This window comes from Echiichthys vipera (assembly GCF_963691815.1).
Source record: "Echiichthys vipera genome assembly, chromosome: 3".
NCBI lineage: Eukaryota > Metazoa > Chordata > Actinopteri > Perciformes > Trachinidae > Echiichthys > Echiichthys vipera.
The window spans coordinates 11,104,606-11,128,676 of NC_139828.1; the positions used below are offsets into that span (position 1 = coordinate 11,104,606).

Sequence of the window (24,071 nt, forward strand, 5' to 3'; positions counted from 1 at the left end):
ATCTTCTGTCCAATAAATGTCATCACATGGTATCTATTGCTCACTTTGCCCTCTCTCTGTGTAATTAAAGTTGCACGTTCCTTTCAGTGAGCATCACTGTAGGATGACGAGATGAGAGCTCACTGAGACGTTTGAGAGGGGAAGTAAAATGAAAGGAGTAATATACCAGTTTGTATGCTCCGTTGCACATTAATACATAAATAATTACCTCAAAACAAGAGTGTGATTATAAAAAGGGGGAAAACGTGATTATTCAAGAAATTGTTTTGGGACATGTATGATTATGTTTGGCTGAGGTTGTGAAGGGAAACAAGGTTCCAATCACACTGCAATACGTCTACTCTGGCGTCATCTCTTTGTCACGCTTCCTTCTTGTCAAAATCCTCTGGGAACATAGCGCACAAAGCCGTAAAACTCGGATGCATCATGATCGTGAGTGGAAAGTTCTTTCTAAGCCTCTCTCCTGCTGATTAATGCAGCCACTGTGACCATAGAGGGTGAAAATTATGACAATAGACAGCAACAATGAATGAATGCAGACTCGATAATTCTGATAATTAGGGCACGACTCACTCTTTAGTGGAAGGTTGCGGTCACTGTGACGGTGATTACATTGATTGTTGAACACGCTTCACATACTGGATGAATTTCACATAGGGGGATCATGGCCAGTTAGGGTGCTCTGTAACTGTACACCTATTCAGGCTGCCTCAGGGGCTGATGATCAGAGTCATGTTCAAGTTCAGCAGTGTTGTGCCTTGGCTAAAAACTCTACCCTGACCTCAGTGACTAATAAATGACTAATAAAGCAGAGAAGACACATGTCTCCAATCTAACAGAACTTAACCCCTCCGAAACAAAGTGGTTATTATCCCAGGATACGCAGTTATGACTGCATTACCATACAAAGCATTCCAGTCTATACAGTAAAGATCAAACCACATCATCACATAGTTAAATATGTCGCTGTCTCCCTCAATGAATCTCTCTCTGGTATCATTATTTCTCCACAGACAACACCAGTCCTCCATCTGATCAGCAGATGGTCTGGACAGCATTATTAAGTGTAATTGGTGGTAATCTGGGGTGATTTTTTATTTCGGTGACACTTAATTTTCTATAATTCTCGCCTCTCCCTTTTAAGTCACCTAAGCGTTGTGTTAAGTGCCAGAGTGAGAATGTGCTTGTGCCAGTGTTTAATGCGTTCAAGTCTTCAGAGACATGCAGGCCTCAATGAAAAGCAGATGTGCAGATGGATAGATGGTATAGGGAGAGGAAAGGGGAGCGATCAGAGGTGTACTGTGCTTTAAGCAGGAGTAGGCTGTTGGAGGGGGGGAGGTGTTAAGAGGATGTCAGGAGTGTGATGCAAACATCTGAACCCAAGGTACAACAAGCTGCCAAAACCGCAAGACAGATGCCTCTGGAAATCCGATGTGACACCTCAACTGGCCCCCACTTTGGCTCCATAAATCATAACATTCAGCACTTAAACAGTTAACAGTGATCATTTTATTCCTGTTTGCCCCAACTCCCCCACCTGGTCCCCCCTCTCTCTTTCAACATGAGACAGGTCAACAGTTTCAAGTGTGTGACAGCAGGCTGCGGGACTTTGTAGAGGGATGCTCTGGTTGTGCGTCTTGTCTGGTGCAGATGTTGTGTATTAGCGTCCAAAGCCTTTCCCGGCTTCTCTGAATCTCATAACTCATGTCTATATTTGTGTCTGCGGCATAGGCCCGGAACTTATTTGTTTGCTTAGTAATGGATGTATGATTGAAAAACCTGAGGGCACAAGTAAATGAAAAATAACAATGTCTACGGAGAAAGCTCCTCTTAAAGCAGGTGCGGCGTGAGGGAAGAAGGGAAAAAAAAACTATTAAATTACTGTTGGAGCACAGAAATGTCAGTGTTTTCGTAGCAGGATTACCAGTACCAGAAGACATGAGAACTTTCATGAGTATAAAATCAATTTGTTCTAGCTGATTGTTGCTGCTCTCAACCAGGTATCCTTGTTCCTCTCTGTTTTCTCATGGTCAGCTTGGTCACATAACCTCAGATTGGCTTCAAGAAAATCATATACAAAAGGGTTCACTTATGTGGCTCCAGAGGCATCCAGCTGCAAACCTCGACTATTTTTCACTTCCGCTCCACAAGAGAAAAAAAAATCATTAGTACATGTAACAATTGAGCTCAGTCATCCAGGCAAACCTCTTTTTACGGATATGCCTGGTTGTTCATACTAAGTGGAAACAAAGTTTTAAGTCATACTGATGAATGCAGTGGTCGGTAAATGATTAGCTCTCCTGCCTTTTAGAGAAGAGGGCACATGTTGTGGGAAGCAGGCGCCCTCATAATACCAGGCTTTTCAAATGGAGCAGTGCTAACCGCAGTCATGAACACAAACAAATAGTTGGCGGCCAACAACACTCCAATCCCCAAATCCACCCACCCCATCCCATCCCAGTGCCAGGCTCTGTGCCCGGCGAGTCCCAAACACCAACCACTTTACCACATGTCTTAAAGAGGGGGCGCTGCAAGTCAAAACCCAAACACAGGAGAAAATGGTGAGGGACTATGTGACACCACACACACACACACACACACACACACACACACACACACACACACACACACACACACACACACACTAAAAAAATACACCCACACTAAAGTCCTACAGAAGAGGATGCACTGAATGACTGTGGTCATTCCTGATCGTTTCCCACAACATCCTCCAAACTGTCACATCCAATCAATTTCTCCACTATACTCCCTGATTAACATAATTAAAACTTTACACTTGTACATGTCACCACCTGGTGGTAGCACCTTGTCACTGGTCATGCCCTGCAGGCCATCCCTCTGTGAGAACAAATATGTTAAAGGGTGATCCACATCAGTGGAAGAAAAACAAAAGAGAGTCATAAGAGAAAGATTTGCAGAATATAGAGGTTCAAGCTCGGATAAGTCAATCAGAAGTCACCTCTTATTCTGTTTGAATTTTGAAGCCCGTCATTTTAGACTGTTCTCTGACGCAGCTCATTATCAGCTTTGTTGCATGTGATTCCTCCGACTCCAAACATTATTTCACTTAAATTCAGTGACAGAGCTTCTGATGCAACGACTGACACCATGTGTGAATAGAACATGTGACCCCCACCCTGTTAAATTCAGTCACCTGACACACACAGCCTAAATGTGGCTGATAGATGGTTACAGAAAAATTCTCATCATTTCTATATAATTATATCTAGGATATTGTTCCAGATATTGTGTCCTTTTCAATAAGGATTTGTTTAAATGTGCAAGGAAACACTGGAGAAATAACAGACCTTCATTGAGTATCCAGTTTGTTAAAATGACCCAGGTCAAAGTAATGTCCAAACAACAGCCCTACAATAAATCCTCCTACCGTAACTTCATGAAGGTCGGGTCATAAGTTATTGCTGAAGCTGCGTTGATTCAACTTAATGGTCATTTTGTAGGCTGTAGTTTGTGGTGCTGTAGAATCCTCAGAGGTCTCTCTAATATTTAGTCTACCTACTTTGTTCACTAGTTTTAGCTGGGTGAACCTAATAAGATGGCCACTGAATGTATATTCTGCGGGGTTGATGTATAAATATACAAATTCTTACATGAGTAAATGCCAATATTGCTCCTCTCATTTACACACAAGTCTCAGTTTTTTACATTTGTTATTTCAAACACAGTGCAAGCAAGTCTTTTAATAATTATCTGATGCTCAGGAACTGTTGCATTTCCGACGGCTATAATAGTGAAATGATCAGAATCAACAGAACAGAGCAATTAGCATAAGCAACAATAACCGCATGATGATATCTGAACAGAAAAAGAACAGAGCTCAGCATACAGAAACCCAGATGTAATAGGAAATCCAAGGAGCGCTCGAAGACAATGTTTACACACTGACCTCTGGGAAGGGCAGTAAAAAAGTGCCACAGCAATGATTGATCGTCACAAAAACAAATATATCTTCTATCTGCTAGTCGAACTGTTTTAGAACATTTGTTAATTTAACAAAAATGTGCATAGTCAACAAACCACTTTAAAGCCACTAGTAGCCACAATTCTATCCTCACCATCACTATGATAACAAGATTTTGCCCACAAATCTGTACACTGCCAGGATTAATCACAGACAATCACACTGTTTTACAAGGAGTCCTCTGCCAAACCACATCCTATAATTTGACTGAAAAGCCACATAATTGTAAAGGCCAGACTGTGTACAAAGCATCAGTCAGGCTCACAAGACTGACTTGATAGACCGGCAGACTGACAAGACGTGATGCACTCGGGCTGGCAGACGTGACAGGGACGTCTGGCTTAGTGACAGACACCTTTATAGGGCTGGTGAACAACACGGCTGCGGAGCCAGGCCAACAGTGCTGAAACCTCGGCAAGGGATCAGGAGGTGCTTCAAAGTCAAACAAGAGGCTCCTCTGTTTAGAGAGGCGGCAGTAAATACTGGCAGAGCGATGCCAGTCCAGAGGCCTGACGAGCACTCGGGACACCACACCCTCAGAAAAAGAGTTAAAGGTGAGACTGGTACACTTCCACAGAATCAGGTTATTTTCTGCAACAACTAAACATAAATAATCTAACAAAGTACTTTAAAATATTTTAAATCACTGTTTATTTGAGAGGTTTGAATCTGTGTGCACATACTTCCTGAACGCGTGTGTTTTTCCTTTGTGTGTGTTCACTGATGAGAATAACCAGTGTATATAAATCTACTGTAAAAATAAATAAATAAACATGGTGTTTAGTGCAGAAGCTGCATTTTTCATAGACCACGGTTTGTCCATGTGCCTGTTCAACTCGTACCAAAACACAGCAGTCGTCCGTCTGAAACTGTAGTGAAATCAGATCCATTTGTCAAGCATCAGCGCGGCCTTCTATTTGTCAGAATGACTCAAACAGCGCAGTAAATCTGTACTGTTGAGGACGGCTGGGTTAAGAAAATATTTTTTGTCAAACAGAGATCATTCGAGATGGCTTTATTCACATGTTAAACTTTATTTCATGTGACGTAGCAACAAAAATGACATATATAAGTGAGTTAATTCCGTTAAATGTTTATATTTTCCTTTGTTTATTTTTTAAAGCTCCTAAATATTTGACAACAATGTAAACAATGTACACTCTGTAAGCCAAAAATCTAAACTATAAACTGAACATTTGTTATTATACACGTTTGAAAAGGTCTGTAAATTGGATTACAATTGATTGATGATTATTTTTTATTATAAGCAACAACTGCATATTTGAATGTTTGTATATTATGTTTATACTCAAGAACTTGTGTATGTTAAGACTTATTTAGTTTCATGTTGGTTATTGTGCATGTGCAGCTGCTGGTTACATAACTCACAGATATAAATCAAGTAGTTAAGAAGGTGGTCACCTAGGTTAAGAGGAGAATAAAAAAGGTTTATTACAGTATAACAAAATATATAATGTACTGTATATAAACAAAGAAAAATAAACAAGTTGGACATTTCCACACATCCTTATTCACTTACCGCTCCTTCTCACTTATTTAGTTTGTACTTATTTTATTTCAATATGCTGCTAAACTGCACGCTGCGTATTGTTGTATATTGTATATACCTACACTTAACCCCAATGTCTGTTGCACTCTGTCACATTAAGTTATTGTTTGCTTTATTTTTATTTGATTTATGTTAGCTTATTGTTACTCTGATCCTTTCCCACCTTTGTATTGAAACTGTTGCACAATAATTTCCATCGGGATAAATGAAGCTTCTTGATTCTTGAATCTTGAATCTTGAATCTTAAAAAGAAGATCAAGGGATTTGAGCGTTGAGCTAAATGCTAATGCTAACCTGGCAACATGCTCACAAAGACAATGCTAATATGCTGATGTTCAGCAGGTATAATGTTTAACATGTTGTGCTAACATTGCTCATTAGCACTAAATATAAAGTAAAATTGACAAATGGAAAAGTCACTAGTTTAGCAGGTATTTAGTAATTAATCATAGTATATTGTACAAAAGGTTAAGGGATGACCAAAGTAATTACTGTACAACTCATCCTGAAGGGAACGTGGACATCTGTACCAAATTTCATGGCCATCCATCCAATAACTGTCATGATATTTGACTGAAAACTACATGTGTCAGCTTCGTGGTGGCGCTAGAGGAAAATTCAGGGGGTCACCAAAGTCAATCATCCTCTGGGCAGCATTGATATCTCTGAGTGTCATGGTTATCCATCCAATAGTTGTCAGGAGTCTGAACCAAAGTGGTGCACCAGCCAACCACCCGACAGACCACTGCCGTCTCTAAATCCATGCCATCAGCCAAAAATACTAAATGGCTGGGCAAAAGTCTACTCAGCATTGAGGTACAAGTTCAGTGAAAGAGATTTACTTGATTTCCTCATAAGTGATCTTGGATATAGAAGCATCTCTTCCCTGATACTATGCTGTCGCGCTTTGTTAGCACAGCTCAACCCCGTGCCAGCGGCCTGCTCTTTTTGGTCCGAGAGGCTGTCAGTACAAAACTCACAGTATTCCTTCAGTCCTCTTGAGCCAGCACCCAATATTTACAAGGAATCCCAAATCTGTGAGAGAATACGATTGAATACAGATGGCAGGAAATTCCTCGGAAATGACAGTGGCCAAACTCAACCACAGAACATGAGAGTATCTTCATGTAGCAGACGCATCGAGGCCCGTCTGACGGATACTCTCTCTTCCTCTCGCCCAGCACCACCTCCTGCCATGGACTACAGTTTGACAAGAGCGGAGATTTATATGACTTCTGTAAAACAAGTGATCAATTTGCAATTGCTGTATATATCTAATGGTTTAGAGGCAGCAGTGGGGGAGAAATAAATGAATAGTTAGGAAAACGTCTGGAGGAAAATTCCCTTGATGGTCGGTGGTCCAACTGAGAGGCTGAATTTAAGTGATGGTAATTAGATCACATTCGCATGGAGCAACATTTGAAAATGATTATTTTGTTACCTACTCACAGTGCACATAACCTTCTGTTATTCTCAGAGGGGATGCTAGTTGTTTAAAACAAGGGCCAAACCAGATGTTTTGGGAACCTCAAGGGGAATCCAATTTCACTTCCTACTTCTTTGTTACTTTTTGTTGTTTTAGCGTAGGAAGAATAATGGAATGTTACTTTGTGAAAAGGATACGTTTAAAGTGTGCATAGTAATTGCTTTGGCTTTTGAAGTTTCCGGTTAAAGTTGAGGCCAGTGCTGCTTCTCCAGCGTCCACAATGAACATTAGCTAGTCTGGAAGATTAAGGGTTAACTCACCCCCAAAATGGAGCTCTTTGAGGAAAAATGGGGTTTCCAAAAGCCCATAAATTTGCTTTAACACTAGAGGCACAGAGGGTAAGCTTTTATTTTGATTGATTATTTGTGTTGTTTCACGTCACTGGTTTATAAAACCCTATACTTCATCTAATCTACTTAAACAAAAAAAAGGCACTAAATCTTTCTGCATTTCCTCAAAACAAATGTTATCTTACAACACAGGACACAGCACACTAGAAAACGTTCACTACAACAATGCCCAGCTATGTGAGAGAATTCAACTGTGGTAGTCATTATCTGATGATGCACTGCAGTTCGGTCACAAAGTAAGATGACTTCACTTGTTGACTATGCGGTTTATCTGGTTTCTGATGACACATTTGACACACATAGCATATGGTTGATATTCTGTAACTGATTCAAACCAACAGTGAGAAGCTGTGCAAAGTGACCTGCTATTGCGCAGCAGTCAATATCCACCGCCAAAGGGCATTAACTTGGCTGAAAAATGACCTCCTCCTTCACTCAGAGGGCACCGGAGTTTTCATAAATATACAGAACAAATAAGAGAGGGCCTCAAGTTTTCCACTGTGCAAACCTGTGTTGAGTTTCAAACCACACATACCTAAGGAAGTCAGCAATACCATTCTTTTATTGTGTGGGGAGTCCTCATTCACCAAAGGCTTTGGCTCTGAGGACCACCCCCCCCTCACTACCACACACACAAACACAGATCACACGTAGCGACAGGAACAAATACACTCTACGTAACCTGAGATGGACAGTCAAGCAGACATTATATATCACTTCACATCAAACAGGGCTCCATAATGCTTATGTGAGGAGGGGGCTGCAGTTCATTGTCAGCCTCTCATCTCTCTACAACCACAGGAAGAGCCCACTGTTGGTCACCGCTTGAGCAGCGGTGGCATGACTCCTGAGCCCCCGTGGTTACAAGGACTAAGGCACAGTGGGGCCCTTAAAAATCCAAAATGGTACCAAATGACACCTATGGAAACACATTCAATCTTGTGCGGTGGGAGGTCACTACTCAGCTATTTGCACAGACAGCAGCGGTGTGTGTTGGAATGGACAGGGCCACCATCAAAGAGCTTTATGAGCAAATATATTCTCAGCACCAAGAAATTCAGATGTCCAGGCATTAAAGCCCTCCTGTGTTTTTCCTTCTCTTGTTTAATAGCTGTAATAAGATTCCTTTTATTATGATTTCTACTCTAGCTGCGTCCCTTAACCATGTGAGTCAACCGATGATTACAGCCGAAGTGAGACTTGAATTTTGTCTCAGTAGTAAAGCGATATCAGAGTTGGAACGTTTCACTCTATTTGACTTTGGGTCAGGCCCAGCACCTTAAGTACATAGGGATAAGTTGAATTTGGTGCTTTAACAAGGACTCATAATTGTACAGTGTACGGACACATGCAGGACAAAGACATACAGGTACGGTCAACAAAAGACACTAGACATCTATCACCTCTTCTTCCGCAGAATCAAATAAAGCAGTAGAAACACTCACACACAAAAAAACTTGTGCAGGTGAGATCAAAAACAAAAACAAACCTAGAGACTTATAGAAGAAATCTTACCTTGATACGTATTATAAGCAAACACAGAAGTAAACAACGCGCAAACATAGATCCTACTAATACGTTGCTTTGTACAAACTACTTTAGTTCCCAAAATATGATTTGTATGAATGTACATGTAGATCATGTACGAAACACGTGGTATACAAACCTAGCCAAACTACATGAAGTCTATTAAAGTGACCATTAAAATGTGGACAAAACAATATGGTTCATGGACATATGGACATAGCTTATTTAAATTTGATATAGTTCACAGAATATTTATGCATACACACTGTAAGCATAATATGTCAAATAGCTAAAGTTAATCAACTTCTATAGCATACATGCATATACAGTGTGCATGATACATTGAATGATAATTTCTTGACACCTGTTCATATGAAGTTATAATGTATATACATAAATTCATACATATGGACCCCGGTTTCATTCTGGATAGGGACCATAGTTGCAGGCCCTCCCCTACTCTCTCCCCTCCTATCATCTCTCTACTACCCTAGAGAGCAAATACCATGCACAAAGGAATGGCTCTGAGTACCAAGATAATTAAACAACAACCTGAGTGTGATAAAAAGTGAAGGTTGTTAGTTGATAGATCTTTGGATGCGTCTGTGGTGAGAAAGAGCCTAATCAGACTATAACGAGGAGAAATAAAGAAATAATTCCTCATCATCATCTTGGCCTCTCAAACGTGTGTTGTTTGGCTGCTCTTGGCCTGACAGCGTAAGGTCTGAATAAAGAGGGAACTTCGAAAGGTCTCTGGCCTATACCATGTGTCAAGCCTTTCACATAACCTGGCATTCATTGTGAACTTCTTTTACCAACCATAAAAAAAATATTCATTTCGCCCCTGACCTGTTTTCCAATATAGTCTCCAAACCCATAAAAGGGTTTGCTTTTCATTTATTTTTATTTGAAGAACTTTGAAATGCAAATGTTTGTTTCCTTGCATATAAAAATTGTGAGAAGCCATCTTAAGAGAGAAATTTGATGTGAAATATGAATTCTGGCCATTTTACATCATCCCTAACATAAACATGTGGGTTCTCAGTGCAAGTCTTTTTGTGCTGTTAAATGAGTGTACTTTGGCAGACTGCAGTGTACATATACTGATGCTTTGCCTCTCTCGCTGGACGCCTTCATGACTCAGAGCTCTTGAGGCCTGTAGAAGACTGGCATCTTTACAGTGGTCTAGATTGGCCATATTTTCGTGTCAAATGACAGGTCTGGCCCTGTAAAAGTGGGCACTGTGGTAAACTGTGCATTTACATTTACAGCTAAAGCTATCAAGGACATAGCTAACAAGTCTTGTTTACTTTCGTTGAATTGCGGTTTAAGGGGCTACACATTCAATATTTCTTTCACTGCAGCCTTTTCTAGCGCTCATATGAAAGGACATACTTGCTGAGCTTCATCATTATATTCATTCTGTTCAGTTTATAGTTTCTGTTGAACTTCCAAATGTTTCTACTTGGAATAAAAAGCTGCATTCCTTAGAACAATAATGACTGTTATTGCAAATTGTGCAAGATTTATTGTTCCCAGTGTATCAAATTACACTAAAAAGATTTGCAAATAAAAAAAAAAAACACATACTGGCAATTTATGCTGGAGGCCAGTACTACAGTGCCACTTACGTGCAAACAGATATGAGTATCAACACAATCAAAGCACCACCACAAATAACTTAAATTAGTCATCACTATGCATTATGCATGAGTGTCATCTTGAATACTTAAAGCTTACTTTGAACATTCAGATATTTCTCCAAGACGACAGGTTACAGTACAAATGGTGATGCTTAATTCAACATGTCAGGCGCTGCATGCCAACTGTTCCGTGCACAAAGTCCAACTGTACCCGAGCCTGGCAAGAGGCCTGGACTACGTGGTGTTTCTTTTCTTTCTTCCTAAGTGGCACAAAAATGCAGCTAGGCCCACATGAAAAGTGACATGAGTATGAGAAGACGAGGCAGAGTCTTGTCTGATAAGTGTTGGTGTTACTGCTGTGATCAAGTGCAATGAGCAACGTGAAACAGCCGAGGGCTTTCTTGGAAATATTGGAGGTGAGCAGGGTTCAGGTGGATCATTAAAGAAATTTAAAACTGGACTAAAAGTGCATATTTTGTCAATTGTATCGTAGCGTTTTTTTCCGTCTGTAGTTGGCGGGAGACGCTGTGATGACACAACTTTGTTGAACTGCTACCATCTTAATAACAAAATTATTAAATTCAAGCCAAAGTCTCAACCTCGGGTATTATTGTCAGTGTGAATTGTTACTTACTTATTTACGGTGATTTATTTTCACAGTAAATGTAAAGCATGGATTTAGTGAAAGAAATGCTTACAAGGAGAAAATAATAGATTTCAATTTGTTGTACAATATTTTTTGTTTTGCTTTGTTTGTATCCCTTCATGAAAAATATCACAGGGTTTCACAATGTAGCACAGTGACAATACTAAACTTTATTTATATAGTTATCTCTACTCAGACAACAATGCGCTAAATGACAAATTAAACAATAAAACTCTCCTCATTGAGCGCAACATTTCTATGCCTTTGCTCACTTAAAATGTCCTGCATCGTTTTACCAACAAACCCTGAAAGGCCTGCAACACTGTAGGCCTGTGTGTTCCTCTGCAGGACAGCAAACACACTGTCAAACTCTATGGAGCGCTGCAGAACGCACTGCGCTGTGTAATGCTGTGGAACAAACAGCAGGTATTTGTTAGTTAATCAGCGTTTGACTTAAGCTAGAGGCTGAGGTTGTGTTCAGGAGCAGCAGGGCTGTTTTGACTAAGCCATCTCAGCGAGGGCCCGGTCATGGAGACTCCCAGCATTTGTTAAAGATTAGCGGCCTAGTCCTGATGTACAGAGCTCAGGTCAAGCAGAGTGCAAGGCCTCGGACGAGAGGCGAGTTTCACCCTATCTCTCCCATCTGCAGCACTCACACAGCATATCTGCTAGTCCGGGTACATGAGACACACTGAATAATGTGATTAGAGCTTTTGGAGCAGAGTTTGGAGTTCGCTGAGGGGAGATTGTACAGAAGTTGTTGCTTCAGGAAGCAGCATTACCCTGTTTGACTGACAGTCACTAAGGTCATGCCACAGAGGCATTTACAGCGTATACAACGTAATGAGCATATCAAGATTGTCCGTCTTACCCTATATACTCAAGTTTTCTATTCTGCTTACCATCTGTATACATTTGTTTACCTTCTGTGTCATGTTTGGGTTTGTTTCTATTGCATGGGAGTGTACTATCAGATGTGAACGCTTCCAGTCAGAGTATCTATGCTGAATAAAGGAATAACAATAGCCCACATGCTCTCAGCCTATCATTAGCCAAAATACTAAATGGAAACCAACTGTGTGGGAACAATAAAATAATTTGTCAAGGGAGAACGGTGCAGATAAATTCTGAAAGCATTTTCCAATTGGCTGAGGTTCCAGTGTGCTGGGCCAAGTGCTCAGCACCTGGCTGTCACGGCTCTGACGCTGCCTAATTCATTCTAACTTTCAAACACATGCCTATTAGATCACTGTCGATGCAGGCTGAAATTGCCTGATTAGGCTTTTTATCGGTATTAGTCAACATTTGCTGTGAGTTGACTTTTTAAGGGCAAAAGTTAGATAAACAGAAAGGAGAGAAATCTTTCCTCTGCTTTCTTCAGTCCGTCAATCTGTCAACTAAATCTGTGACTCAGCTTCAGTGAGGACATACTGGGGAGAAAGCCAGGTACTCATCCCAGATATCCTTGTCAAAAACTCTTGGTGATATATAAGAGACATTTTTTGCTACGGGAATGTTTATTGGTTACCGAAGCCTTGTCAACCTGCGTTTCTTGTCAATGTGGATCCAAGAATCTCAGCGTATCAGTTTAAAAGGTAAGTGAAGCTCCTCTTGATGGGTTTTGGCTTCATTGTAAAGGCTGAACGCCGAGCTCGGGGGAAACGGCGGTAAATGTCAAGCCAGCTACGAAAACTACACACTGGTTCCCATTGGACATAACCAACACAACCACCACCATCTTTATTAAGCATGATAGAAATTATGGTTTGGAAGGTCCAACAAGTGGTGATCCAAAGCAATTACTTCCTAATATTGATAAAAACAGACATCTACACGTATACACCCACAAACGCACAAATACCTAATCAAAGAGGCTGCATGTGCAAATGTGCTGATGCAAAAACACACATAGATATTAAGTATCAGTCCTCAATTGTTCCAAAGCATTAAATGAGCATAATAGCTCTACGGTGATGGATTCATGTTTGCATGATCTGTTTTGGAAGCATGCAACCAGTGGCTGACCAGTGTTGCAACAGATTTCCTTCTCAAGCCAAAAATGCTAAAAAAAACAACTAAACAAAACATTTTGCACTACCATGTCTTGTATTAACCTCTTCACTAGACTTTTCTGTTGGATCTCTGCTCTAATTAGCTGGGGGGGGGGGGGGGGGGGTGTATCTTTTATTAATGTTTTTTCATGTTCAGAGTTCATGAGCATGTCCTTTCTGTCCTCCACTTTGACCCAAACATTAGCGTGCACACGCACGCACGCACGCACGCACGCACGCACACACACACACACACACACACACACACACACACACACACACACACACACACACACACACACACACACACACACACACACACACACACACACACACACACACACACACACACCGCTCCCTAATAAAACTGCCAACAATGAGCCCCATAAGAGATCCTAAGTGTCCAACATGATGTTTGTGTTAAGCAGTGTATTATAGAAGCCGACTTCTGGGTCTTGGGGGGAATGTTAAGCATGTTAATGAAGAGTGCATACTGAGGCTATTACTCAGTGTAATATGGATCCATTTAACACACTTGCAAAGCCCATATGAACCATATGAAGAAAATGGCTCCTACATTTAATCCTGGCAGCAGTAAATCAAAGAAGAACATAGCTGATTGTCTTTAACAAAAGTACTTAAAGTAGAACCGTTTCCTCATTTAGGATTGCAGAAAAACACTGCCAACAGAATGAAAACTGCACAGCGGTCTCTCAAATGCAATTTGATGTAGAGAGAATATAAAGCAGACTGTAACTGCAGGAGTCAGAAGATACCAGATGTCTCTACTGTTTGTTTCTTGTGGAAAGTTCTGGACAGAGCAAAGCAGTTCATCTGTGAGCTTTGCTTTTCACTTCCAGAGGGTGAAATCAAGCAGACATCTCTGGTAGGCTGCGATATCAGAACCGCATCTACAAGCAAATGTCATCTTAGATTCCTTCAAGACCCTGTTTGGCAACCGGTGTGTCAAAGATGATTAAACAAAGACACTGACATGTGACAAACTAAATAGACAATCCTTGGATTAGCTGAGGAAATGGACCATGGGAATATGAATATACAATGCTCACTCTCCCCTTTACAGATGTTGCCTTTTAGGCACTTAACGTCCATCTGTCTGTGGTTGTAGCTGGACAACTACCAGGTGTTTGGCTATTATAAAACGGAGCATTGTTGGAAGAAGAAATATTCACTTTTAATAAACCTTTATTAAAACAATAAAAAGTGAAAAGTATGATTGTCTTGCTTACCCTTTTACTGCTACACGGGGAGTTTTCATACAGTAGATATTCCCACACAATGAAAAAAGTCACTCCACAGCATCACAGCATGTGAAATTGCATCTTCTTATCACATATGTTATCTTCTTGTTCTGATATTAGTCCAGTGAAAAAAACAGCTTTCCCTTTCAAATATAATTGTCAGAAAAAAAAGTCTGTAAAAATAAGCCTAAGCGTTACAGATCACAGTGCTGGCAGAGAGCCTCTAAACTTTATTAACATCCAGAGTCGGCCTGGCCAGGCTCCCAGCTCCCTGCAGCTTGGACTTACAAGTGTTAACCTGAACAGAGCATCAGCCTCACTTTCCCAAAATCCTCTACTTCCTTTCTTTATGCTGTCCAGATCTGCAACTAAAAAATTAAGCATTTTGACAAAGCACCAGTCCACCTGCACTACAATGCTGCCCATGTGTGCTGACACTGGAAGCACAGGATGATATCACTCTCGGCAGTGATGGACCCCTTTGAGGTCCTGACTTCAAGCAATCCATAAACTATAATAATTCTTGACTCAAAGTTTCGCTTGCCAGTGCTTTAAAATATATCACTGAAAGAGCAATTCAATAGATATTGACTCTGTGTGATGAAACTTGGCTCTCTATCCAGGACAATAACGTGTACAGATCTATATCTGCCAAGACACAATGCACGTACGAATATCTGAGTGTAAATCAACTGCAAGATGTCGAGCTCAAGGTTTGTGATTGATTTCAACCCACATCCTTCGCCGACAAGCAAGAGTACCTTTTCTCTGAGCAACCTTTATTCCGTCGTTTCTTTGTGCACTTATTAGTTCTGGTAAGCAAGTTAACACAGTGCAGAGGCTGGATTACATTGCACATGACTAGAGAATAAGTAATTCTTCCAGAATGCTGGGCTTCTATTAACAAGCACTAATAAAGTATATAAACTGCCCTATTAGACTTTATAATGTCTTTCATAGTCCTCTGGGGCAACGCCAGCCAATGGTGCGGTGAGCTGACTGGGTACTGCCCCATGGCAGCTTCCTGGCAGAGATGGAGAGAGAACAAGAGAGAGGATAAAACTCAAGCTTTTTGGCTGCTTTCTCCTCCGCTCTAATGAAGGCATTAAAACAGCCTCAGCTCGCATCATGTTTGCCCATTTGTTTTTGACCACTCAGTTGAAGCCAGTGTTTGATTAGCTTGCTGATTAGTCTCCAACATGAGCAGCCTTATAAAAAAAACCAGGGCCATTCCAGACACAATTTAAACAAGTTTGAATCTGTTGTAGCAGTTTTAAATGGTGATCTGTTCCCAAAGCTGTGATGCACACTTAGCAACTATAACGTGCCGTGAATGTTACTCACATCTTGATCACAGTTCAAATAAGATAAACTGCTGATACAGTAGTAGGATACTCTCTGAGTCGCCTCATGATTGACTCACATGTCCAAACTGCACTTTCACACTAAAGCAATCTGTGTTCTCACAGCTTCTTCAGGAAGGTCAATGAAGCCCTGATCCTAATGGACACATTTCTCCTTCCATTTCTCTCTCTCTTTCTCTCTCACTCTCTCTCTTTCTCCCTCTCATTCCAGCTGACAGCTGCGAGGGCCCAGTCAGCTCTGGCAGAGGCAGCGCAGCGGCGGACGGCCGTCTTAACTGCCACAGTCAGTGTGGAGCGGATTTTTCTTTGATGAAACACAGCAGCGTCAAGCCAAGAACAGCAAGTGGCACAGCCGAGATGTAAATCAAAAACCCACCCGTGTGCTAAGTCATACACAGAGAGGTCTGCGAGAGGAGTCGCCGCTGTCTGAAAATGCATGAGTAATACAGACTCTATAGACATGTGGTCAGCTGTGGCATGTGTGTCCAGGCGAAAAGAATCAGAAGAGTAAAGTCTCTTCATCTTTCCTACAAATACTTAAAAAGGTAAAACAAATCTGGTCTAATTCACAAAGACCTAGCAGCTTATTCCCCTCATCAGCAAATGTGTAGTGTATGAAACTTTGTGAGCACTTCTCAAGGCACGGTTTACTAAAAATACACTTTTATGATGGCATATGGAGCCAACTCTGCAGCTCTCTCTTGATTAAAGTGAGGCCCGGAGCACATTTCTGCTGGTATTCCAGTGGTATTTCGACACTTGCTTAAACCAGGTCATATTTTTGCTATGTGACTGGTTGGATTCATTGGCAAAATGAAAAGTCAGAATTCTTTTGGTTACAGTGCAACGCAATAGTCATACCACTCTGGTCACATTCGACATGACCGACACAGACTATGGAGACGGAAAAGGACAGCGGAGAGGTACCAATAAAATGTATTTTGTGTGTTTTGTGTCTGTTGGTTTGTGGACACATGCACATTTTACAACCTCAAGGACTGATCAGAGGATACTAAAGCACGACCTCCCATAAATCTCCTCCTCTCTCTTTGAATCCAACCTCAGTCAAGTTGATGCAACACTCGTCTTTTTGCCACTTATCTCCCGTTTCCACACACGTCATGTGTATTCCCGGCCAAGTTTGATTGAGGTGATTCAACTGAGCAGATGCCAGACCAGGGGTGTTCTCTTACTCTGTCTCTCTAGTGGCTGTGACTCAGGAAGCGCTCTCATTCCATTACCCAGCATTCCCTCCTCAGCGTCTCAGCCAGACAGGTTTACGGGAATACCGCTGCAGAATCATCACCGGGCCTCCGCTTTATGAATCAATGGAACATGCTGCAAACATTACACCCTGCAACACCCTTCCCAGGCAGCACCCTCACATTTGCCCATAACTCACTGCTGAGCTCATGCAAGACACTAAAGACGTGGGCTGAGGTACTCTCCTTGGCTCGTGGGAATGTACTGACTGGTGAGAAAACTTATGAGAAGAATGTTACTATCACTGTTCTGCTTTAATATACACGGACATGTGTATCTGCATGTTTAGTTCCACGTGATTTATAGGTACAAATGCAGAAAGAGAGTAAGTCTGGTTGCTTGTTTCCTTTTGACAAATTCTATTTAAAATATCAATGGATGCAAACTGACAAGTAAAACCAAAAAATGTTCTGTATAACCTCTTCACAATCTGGTAAAAAAAAGGAAAGATTTTGGTTAACCTCGACCGTGAAACTAAGTGAACCACAGGTTCAATAAAAGGTCAAATCTCTTTTAGCAGCAGTGACAGTAAAATGTTTCCTTTGGGGCTTGATCAGTCTTTCGCAACATCTGGGAGGAATAGCTGCTATAACCTTCCCACTCTGCTACAACCTTTTAGCATACTGACGGACAGTGATGTTGAGATCCTCCGTTACCCGGTCAGATCCGGAGAGGTTGCAGGGATTCAGTGTCTTCCTCACAATTCAACAAGGAAAAAAAAAAGTTTCTTTAGGGATAAGACAATAGTGATTCTATCGTTATAATCAGCATTTTTATGGACAAATGTGATGTGAAAGTGGCACAAAAAAACTAAATCGAAATGCCCGTCTTAGCTTTTCAAGAGTATAATGTTAAAGTATAATTAAAAATACACCAATCATTTTTTTAAGAAAGAAAAATGTATTTATTTTGGGCACTGGGTTGCTTTTCCATTCATACACATGTACAGCCTCGTGCATGTAACGTCTATAATTTCACAATATATAAAAATAAACGCCTGCACATTGAAATATGATATCACACAAAAAGTATTTAAAGCAGGTATTTAAAAATCAATGTACAACTTTAAGCTAATTTAATATCAATCCCCTTTTTACTGTCGCACTAAAGCAAATGTATGCTTAATGTCATCTTGCTACTGAATGGCAGAAGCTCATATTCTTTGTAAAGGACATGTTAAGGGTCGACAAATTAGTTAATCTCAACAGTTTGTTACTCATAAATCTCCTGTAAAGATGCCTAAAGAAATGCCCTTTCCCGGGCCTTCTTATCAAACTCTGGACTTGACATTTTATGTTTACTGATCGATTGCCAAACCAGACTATGACACGTAGGGAATTACTGATTCAATAGTTGCGCTGTGGACATTGTAATATCATTATGATGCTCATATTTACTTCACAGAGCCTTAATCTACAGAGGAAGATCAAACAAGGACTGACTCAAAATCATAAAAACTGAACATGTTGACCCTTATTAATAATCTGTGTCTCAATTCCCTCCTGAATATTTGCACTGCGTCACCTGCTGAATCACCCCCCCGACGATCCATCCATTAGGGAAACATTTTCTCAAGATTTAGAATCTAGTAGCATCTCTTTGGTCTCGTCAGCATTAAGTAACAAGTTAACAAAGCAATACTACTCTTCACCACTTAACAAACTCTCAAATCATCGACACAGACTACTGTCATAACACTGATTCTGCAAAATAGGTATGACAACTGGCTCACAGGTCAAAACCAAAAGAAAATACTGAGATCCAAGATGAATAAATAATATGATACATCAAAGCCAATATAAGCCTTAAGTTCAAGCTAATTCAAGAAATGTATAAACCCTTGAAACAGCTGAAGCAAACATTTCCCCAGATTTATGGCTGTATGAACACTTTATGTGACACAAATCTGATGATTTACTCAGAGGAAAGTCTCTAAAGAAAATACAGTAAAGAAAGCACTGGAACACAACGGATATTTTATATGAACAGCAGTTCCTTTGTAGGTTCGACTGAGCGCCATATTTTCTAGTACTTTGATGAATAATCATAATAATAAGTATATTTTTTGGAACTGAATTACTTTTCTATATCTGATTTTATTATAAAGAGAAAATGTAGCTTTCAAAGTAATGATGAAATCTATCACAGAGAAAATACATGCCAACTGCCCACTCCTCTTTCTATAAAGTATAATAAATAAACCACAGTGTAATTAGAAAGAGTGACTTCATCAAAAGCACTTGTGCACACACACACAACTAAAACTATTCACGAGCTACTGGTAAAGTGTCATTAAACGTTTGACACAGCAGAGGCTCAAAGCGGGGCTGTAAATGGTCGGTTGTTTCTCATAACAGTCAGATTATCGCCCCGCAGTCTGACGTCTACAAATGCTTCTGGGAAAACACAGGAAACTAAGTCATTTGGAGGAAATTCAACATTGGTGCCAATGCCACTTCACCACAAGAAAAGTGTGTGTGTATATACATATCTGTGTGAGTATGTCAATGTACGGCATGTGTGCTTAGTGTATGTGTACAGCATTATACTGGCACAGTATGTATCCGCAATAGATGCTAGTGGGGCTGTGTGCTTGCATACAGGTGTGCATGCTGCATGTATAAATATCTCATGTACTGGTTTATAGAAAACATGTCACAATAATGTGTGTTGGCCAAAGACAACAAGAAAGAAATGTAAAAAAAGAAAAAGTTCTGACAATGATTAAATCCAAATATCCATTACTCATCTCTTTACAGGCTGAATCAACAGACAGACATCTGCATTTATCTGAGAGAGGGAGTTTGGGACTTCAGCACACTCCTCTAACTCAAACATTTTCCTCAAATAAGCTCACACACTCCGCAGCTTCGTCCCGGCCAGGGGAAACTTTAGTAAGGTATCGAATGATGCTAGAGTACACACACCATTCAAACCTGATATTCTTTTCAAGAGGGGTCAAGTGTTTTTCTTTGCAAGCTAAATATTTTCTTTGCTGGTGGGCACTAATATTTATAGCACAGTGGACGTGCAGTGTAAGGATGATTAGACGCTGTTCCACTCGTGAAGAGCAGATCGTATGGTTTCAGAACCCACGCGCCAGGTGGCATTAAGTCACTGCGATGTGTGCTATTTTTGGCTTGATGTAAATTGCCCTTTTTAGTTCTTAAAATGTAATGGCACAGCAATAACAAGGTTAAACAGATACAGCGAAGGTTTTTGACTAAAGTGTTGAGTTATTATTTTAATTCAGGATACCTGGCCCGTAAAAATCAAATCCAAGCCTGTATAAAGTCTACTGACACGACGGCACCAGCTCTGTAACTCAGTCCTTCATTAACACGCAAGTTTTCTCACTCACTGTGAAGCTTTCACTCTCTTTCGCTCAATTATACACTTGTAAACACACATGGGTGCACATAAACGGACAGAAATAAATGAACATACAACATACAGTAGATTTGCATTTACTGGAGTAGCTTCCCTCCTAGAAAAATCCTACAGGAATACATGAAGCATCAGCAGTGCACTATATTTTATCACTTTCATTGCTGAGTAACTGGTCACATTTTGCAATCACAGTGAGCACAGTAAAAGGTCAGAAATCTCCCATCTGAGGTAAGTTCTTCCTCCAGTGTCTCACTTCTATCACGATAAATATTACAGGCTGTCCGTTCAAAGATTCCTTTCAGTATAAATCTAAAGTAATGGTCTAAAGTAATTTAAACTCCAGCTCTGTCCCCAAATGGGAGTGTGTAACACGATCAGCCTGAAATGAGGCATGATACAAAAGACTGATGAGTACTGAGATCACTTTCCTACTCCGCGTTCACCATAAGAGACTATAAAACAACACAAAATGCCTCCAATACGGTGTGTATTCATATAGGAGTACACGTTGTACAGAATAAGACTTTCCCTTACTGAAATATTACAGTAAAATATAATGTGAAAAATATATCACTTTAAAAATCATGAAAGTGAAATATGCTTTGATGTGTAGTTGAATCAGTGTGCGCTTCACAAAGTAGATTCGGGGTGACTTCTTTCAAAAGGAGGTTGAAAACTATTTTAATTCATAAACCCACAAGATATTGAAACTATTAAAATATCACTCAACTGCCCCACAGAGTCAGAACCAAACAAACAGATATGTGTCTGCTCCAATGTTAATCTGCTCAACAAACGCATAACACATCTTGCATTCCCACAATTTACGGGAAGGGAGTTCAAAAGCGTTTGCGAAGACAATGAGACGATTCATTCTGGTGCGGGATGCTGGGGATGGAGGGCTGAGGGCACGACTGTGCTCCAAGAGAACTCATAAATGCTGAGACACATTCGGCAGACATATGGTTTGTGTTTAGTAAGAAGAAACAATAATCAGATCCGTTGATCCTCTTCTTGCTGCAAGGATGATTGCTAATATAAAAGTCTGTTCCGTCTAATCATAATTTAGGATGGGGCTGTAATTACCTCCGCCCTCTCTCACAACAACACTCTGTCTAAACAGGATGGAGCAGGCTTCCACGCAGACCCGAAGCCCAGTTTCCACTCTGGATGCTATCTGTATGACAGTGCTCATTTCATCTATGTCATTAAAAAAAAAAAATCTTTGCATTCACCGATTTTTTTTAAACTGTTTTTTTTCTTTTTTTTGGCAGGCACTAATTCAATTTTGAGCATATAGAGTGAACTGTCTTTAAGATTAATATTGTTCTAAATTTAGGAGAAAAAAGGACAAATATATATTAATAATTATTCTTATTATCTTAAAAAATATACAGTTTTAAAAAGTCAAAACTCAAAGTTGCAATATGAGCCAACATCCCATGAATCCTCAGGTGAAAGCAGTGCTGCCACAGGAACTGCACACATGCTTGGCAGTTACTCCACATACTGTACATCCCTTCACATGGCCTTTGTGTGCAACAGGGACTTTGATTCTGGTTTTATTTATGAATTGGCTGATGATCCAAGTGAGCTCTGGGTTTAATTAACAGACCTAATCCACAACTGCAAATAGGGCTCCCAACACAAATAGACAGTACAGCTGTTTCAAATGATGCTCTTGAGAAAGCCACAAGGACGCAGCATTAGTTTGGATGACAGCGTTTTTATCTTAAATAATATAGAAAGTTTAGAAACTGCTAATTGGTCAGTTAGGCAAGACCAACACGGCTGCTGCTTGACTTAATGTCTTATTGCTTTCCTCAGTTTGTTTTAATTAGAGCAATACTCACTATTACATTAAATGTTACTCCAGTTCATCCATCACGTCCAGAAATCATTCAGTCAACTTTCTAACCTCCTAACACCTCAAACCGCATCTATTACATTTGGACCTGGGGGACCTACCTTGCACGGGTGGGAGAGAGAGGCACGGACGCGGAGCTTTGGCTGCCAGATGCGCTTTTTCTTCGGACGCGCTGCTTCTCTTCGGGCTGGCGCGGTTCATTTGAGTCGGGCCGTCATGGGAGCTCCGGCAAATCTGAGATACAAAACCACCGCTCCCGGCTCGCCGCGCGCAGATGTCCGCCTTGCTGCCGTACACGGAGAGCGACAAGCCGGTGAAGTCTGGGAAAGTTGGGGTCTGACAGTGGCTGACCATCCCGAACAGCGATGAGGGGTTCTGCATTGATGACTCGGCTTTTCCCATTCAATGCGCGCGGCCGCTGCTCACATCACCTGTGCACATGAGAATAAAAAGTCACTAAATCACTGCAAACTGCACCGACAACACGGAGACGGGTGTGTTTTCCCAGTGCACCGCATTCACTTGAACAGATAGAATCAACACATTGGACAACACGAGTAGACGTTTGGGTTTTTGGTAACACCTACCTTATCCGAGTATCCAATGAGGAACAGAAGAGGTCTAATGGCGCATGTCAGCATGTTGATCAAACTGAAGGGGAGAGCATCTGCAAGCCTGATCGATAGCATCCTCTCAGTGAGGATCAGTCATCAGCATCCCACGCGTCTCCCTCTCTCTCTCTCTCTCTCTCTCTCTCTCTCTCTCTCTCTCTCTCTCTCTCTCCCTCTCTCTGATTGGCACCAGATAGCTCCACTGGTCTGCAGGATCCAGGAGCACCAATGAAGACTGTGTCCGTGTGTCTGTGGGAGGAGAAGATCTGGATCAAGACGGCCGTTTGTAGTCCTGAGCTTGGATGTGACGTTGGCGAGCTACTGCATGCGCGTGTTCGCTACTTGGCATGTTTGTAAAAATGTAAATTCAACAACAACTGTGTTCTCCAAGTTCTGATGCATGTGCGTAATCAAACCGATCAGATCGTTATCAGCCATTGCTTTGCTACAAAATTGTATCATCGAGAGAAATACAGTGACATTTAAGAAGAAGAAGAAGAAGAAGAAGAAGAAGAAGAAGAAGAATTCCTTCATTTGTCCCGCGAATGGGGAAATTCAATTTTCACTCTATTATTTTTCATGTTACACACACAGGCCCGAAATACACACACATGCACAGACAGGACCTATATACATGCAACTAATGGGGAGATGTTAGAGCGAGGGGGCTGCCAGTGACCGGCGCCCCGAGCAGTTGGGGGTTCGGTGCCTTGCTCAAATAGCACCTCGGCAGTGCCCAGGAGATGGACTGGCACCTCTCTTTTTAGACTTTTTACATTATTATAGGCTATTGTGATTTTTATTAAGCAGCTTTTAATACTCTTTTCTATTCTATTTGGCTTCCAGCCCGAAAGGTAGGCTACAGGAAGAGGGAGAGTGCACACTTAAAGGCATTTCTGTAAATGTAAATTATCAATTTTGGCTAAATTCCAGCTGCAGTCCTTGGGCAGGTGTAATGACTGATACAATAGACACACTGGTTAATGTGGTTAATTTAGCCTAACGAGTTGATGTTTACCAACACCCCCCCCCCCCCCC

General features: G+C 41.0%; 1 protein-coding gene across 1 annotated transcript in view; it reads right to left on the reverse strand.

The window, feature by feature from the left end:
- The window catches only part of glis1b (GLIS family zinc finger 1b), a 71,311-nt gene extending 48,209 nt beyond the window's left edge, over positions 1-23,102 (reverse strand). The window contains exons 1-2 of the mRNA XM_083940528.1: positions 23,010-23,102; positions 22,524-22,853 (exon numbers count right to left, since the gene is read on the reverse strand). Coding sequence (XP_083796654.1) covers positions 22,524-22,824 — 301 coding nt within the window. The 5' untranslated portion in view covers positions 22,825-22,853; positions 23,010-23,102. The remainder of the gene's footprint in view (positions 1-22,523; positions 22,854-23,009) is intronic.
- Positions 23,103-24,071: the final 969 nt, after the last annotated feature.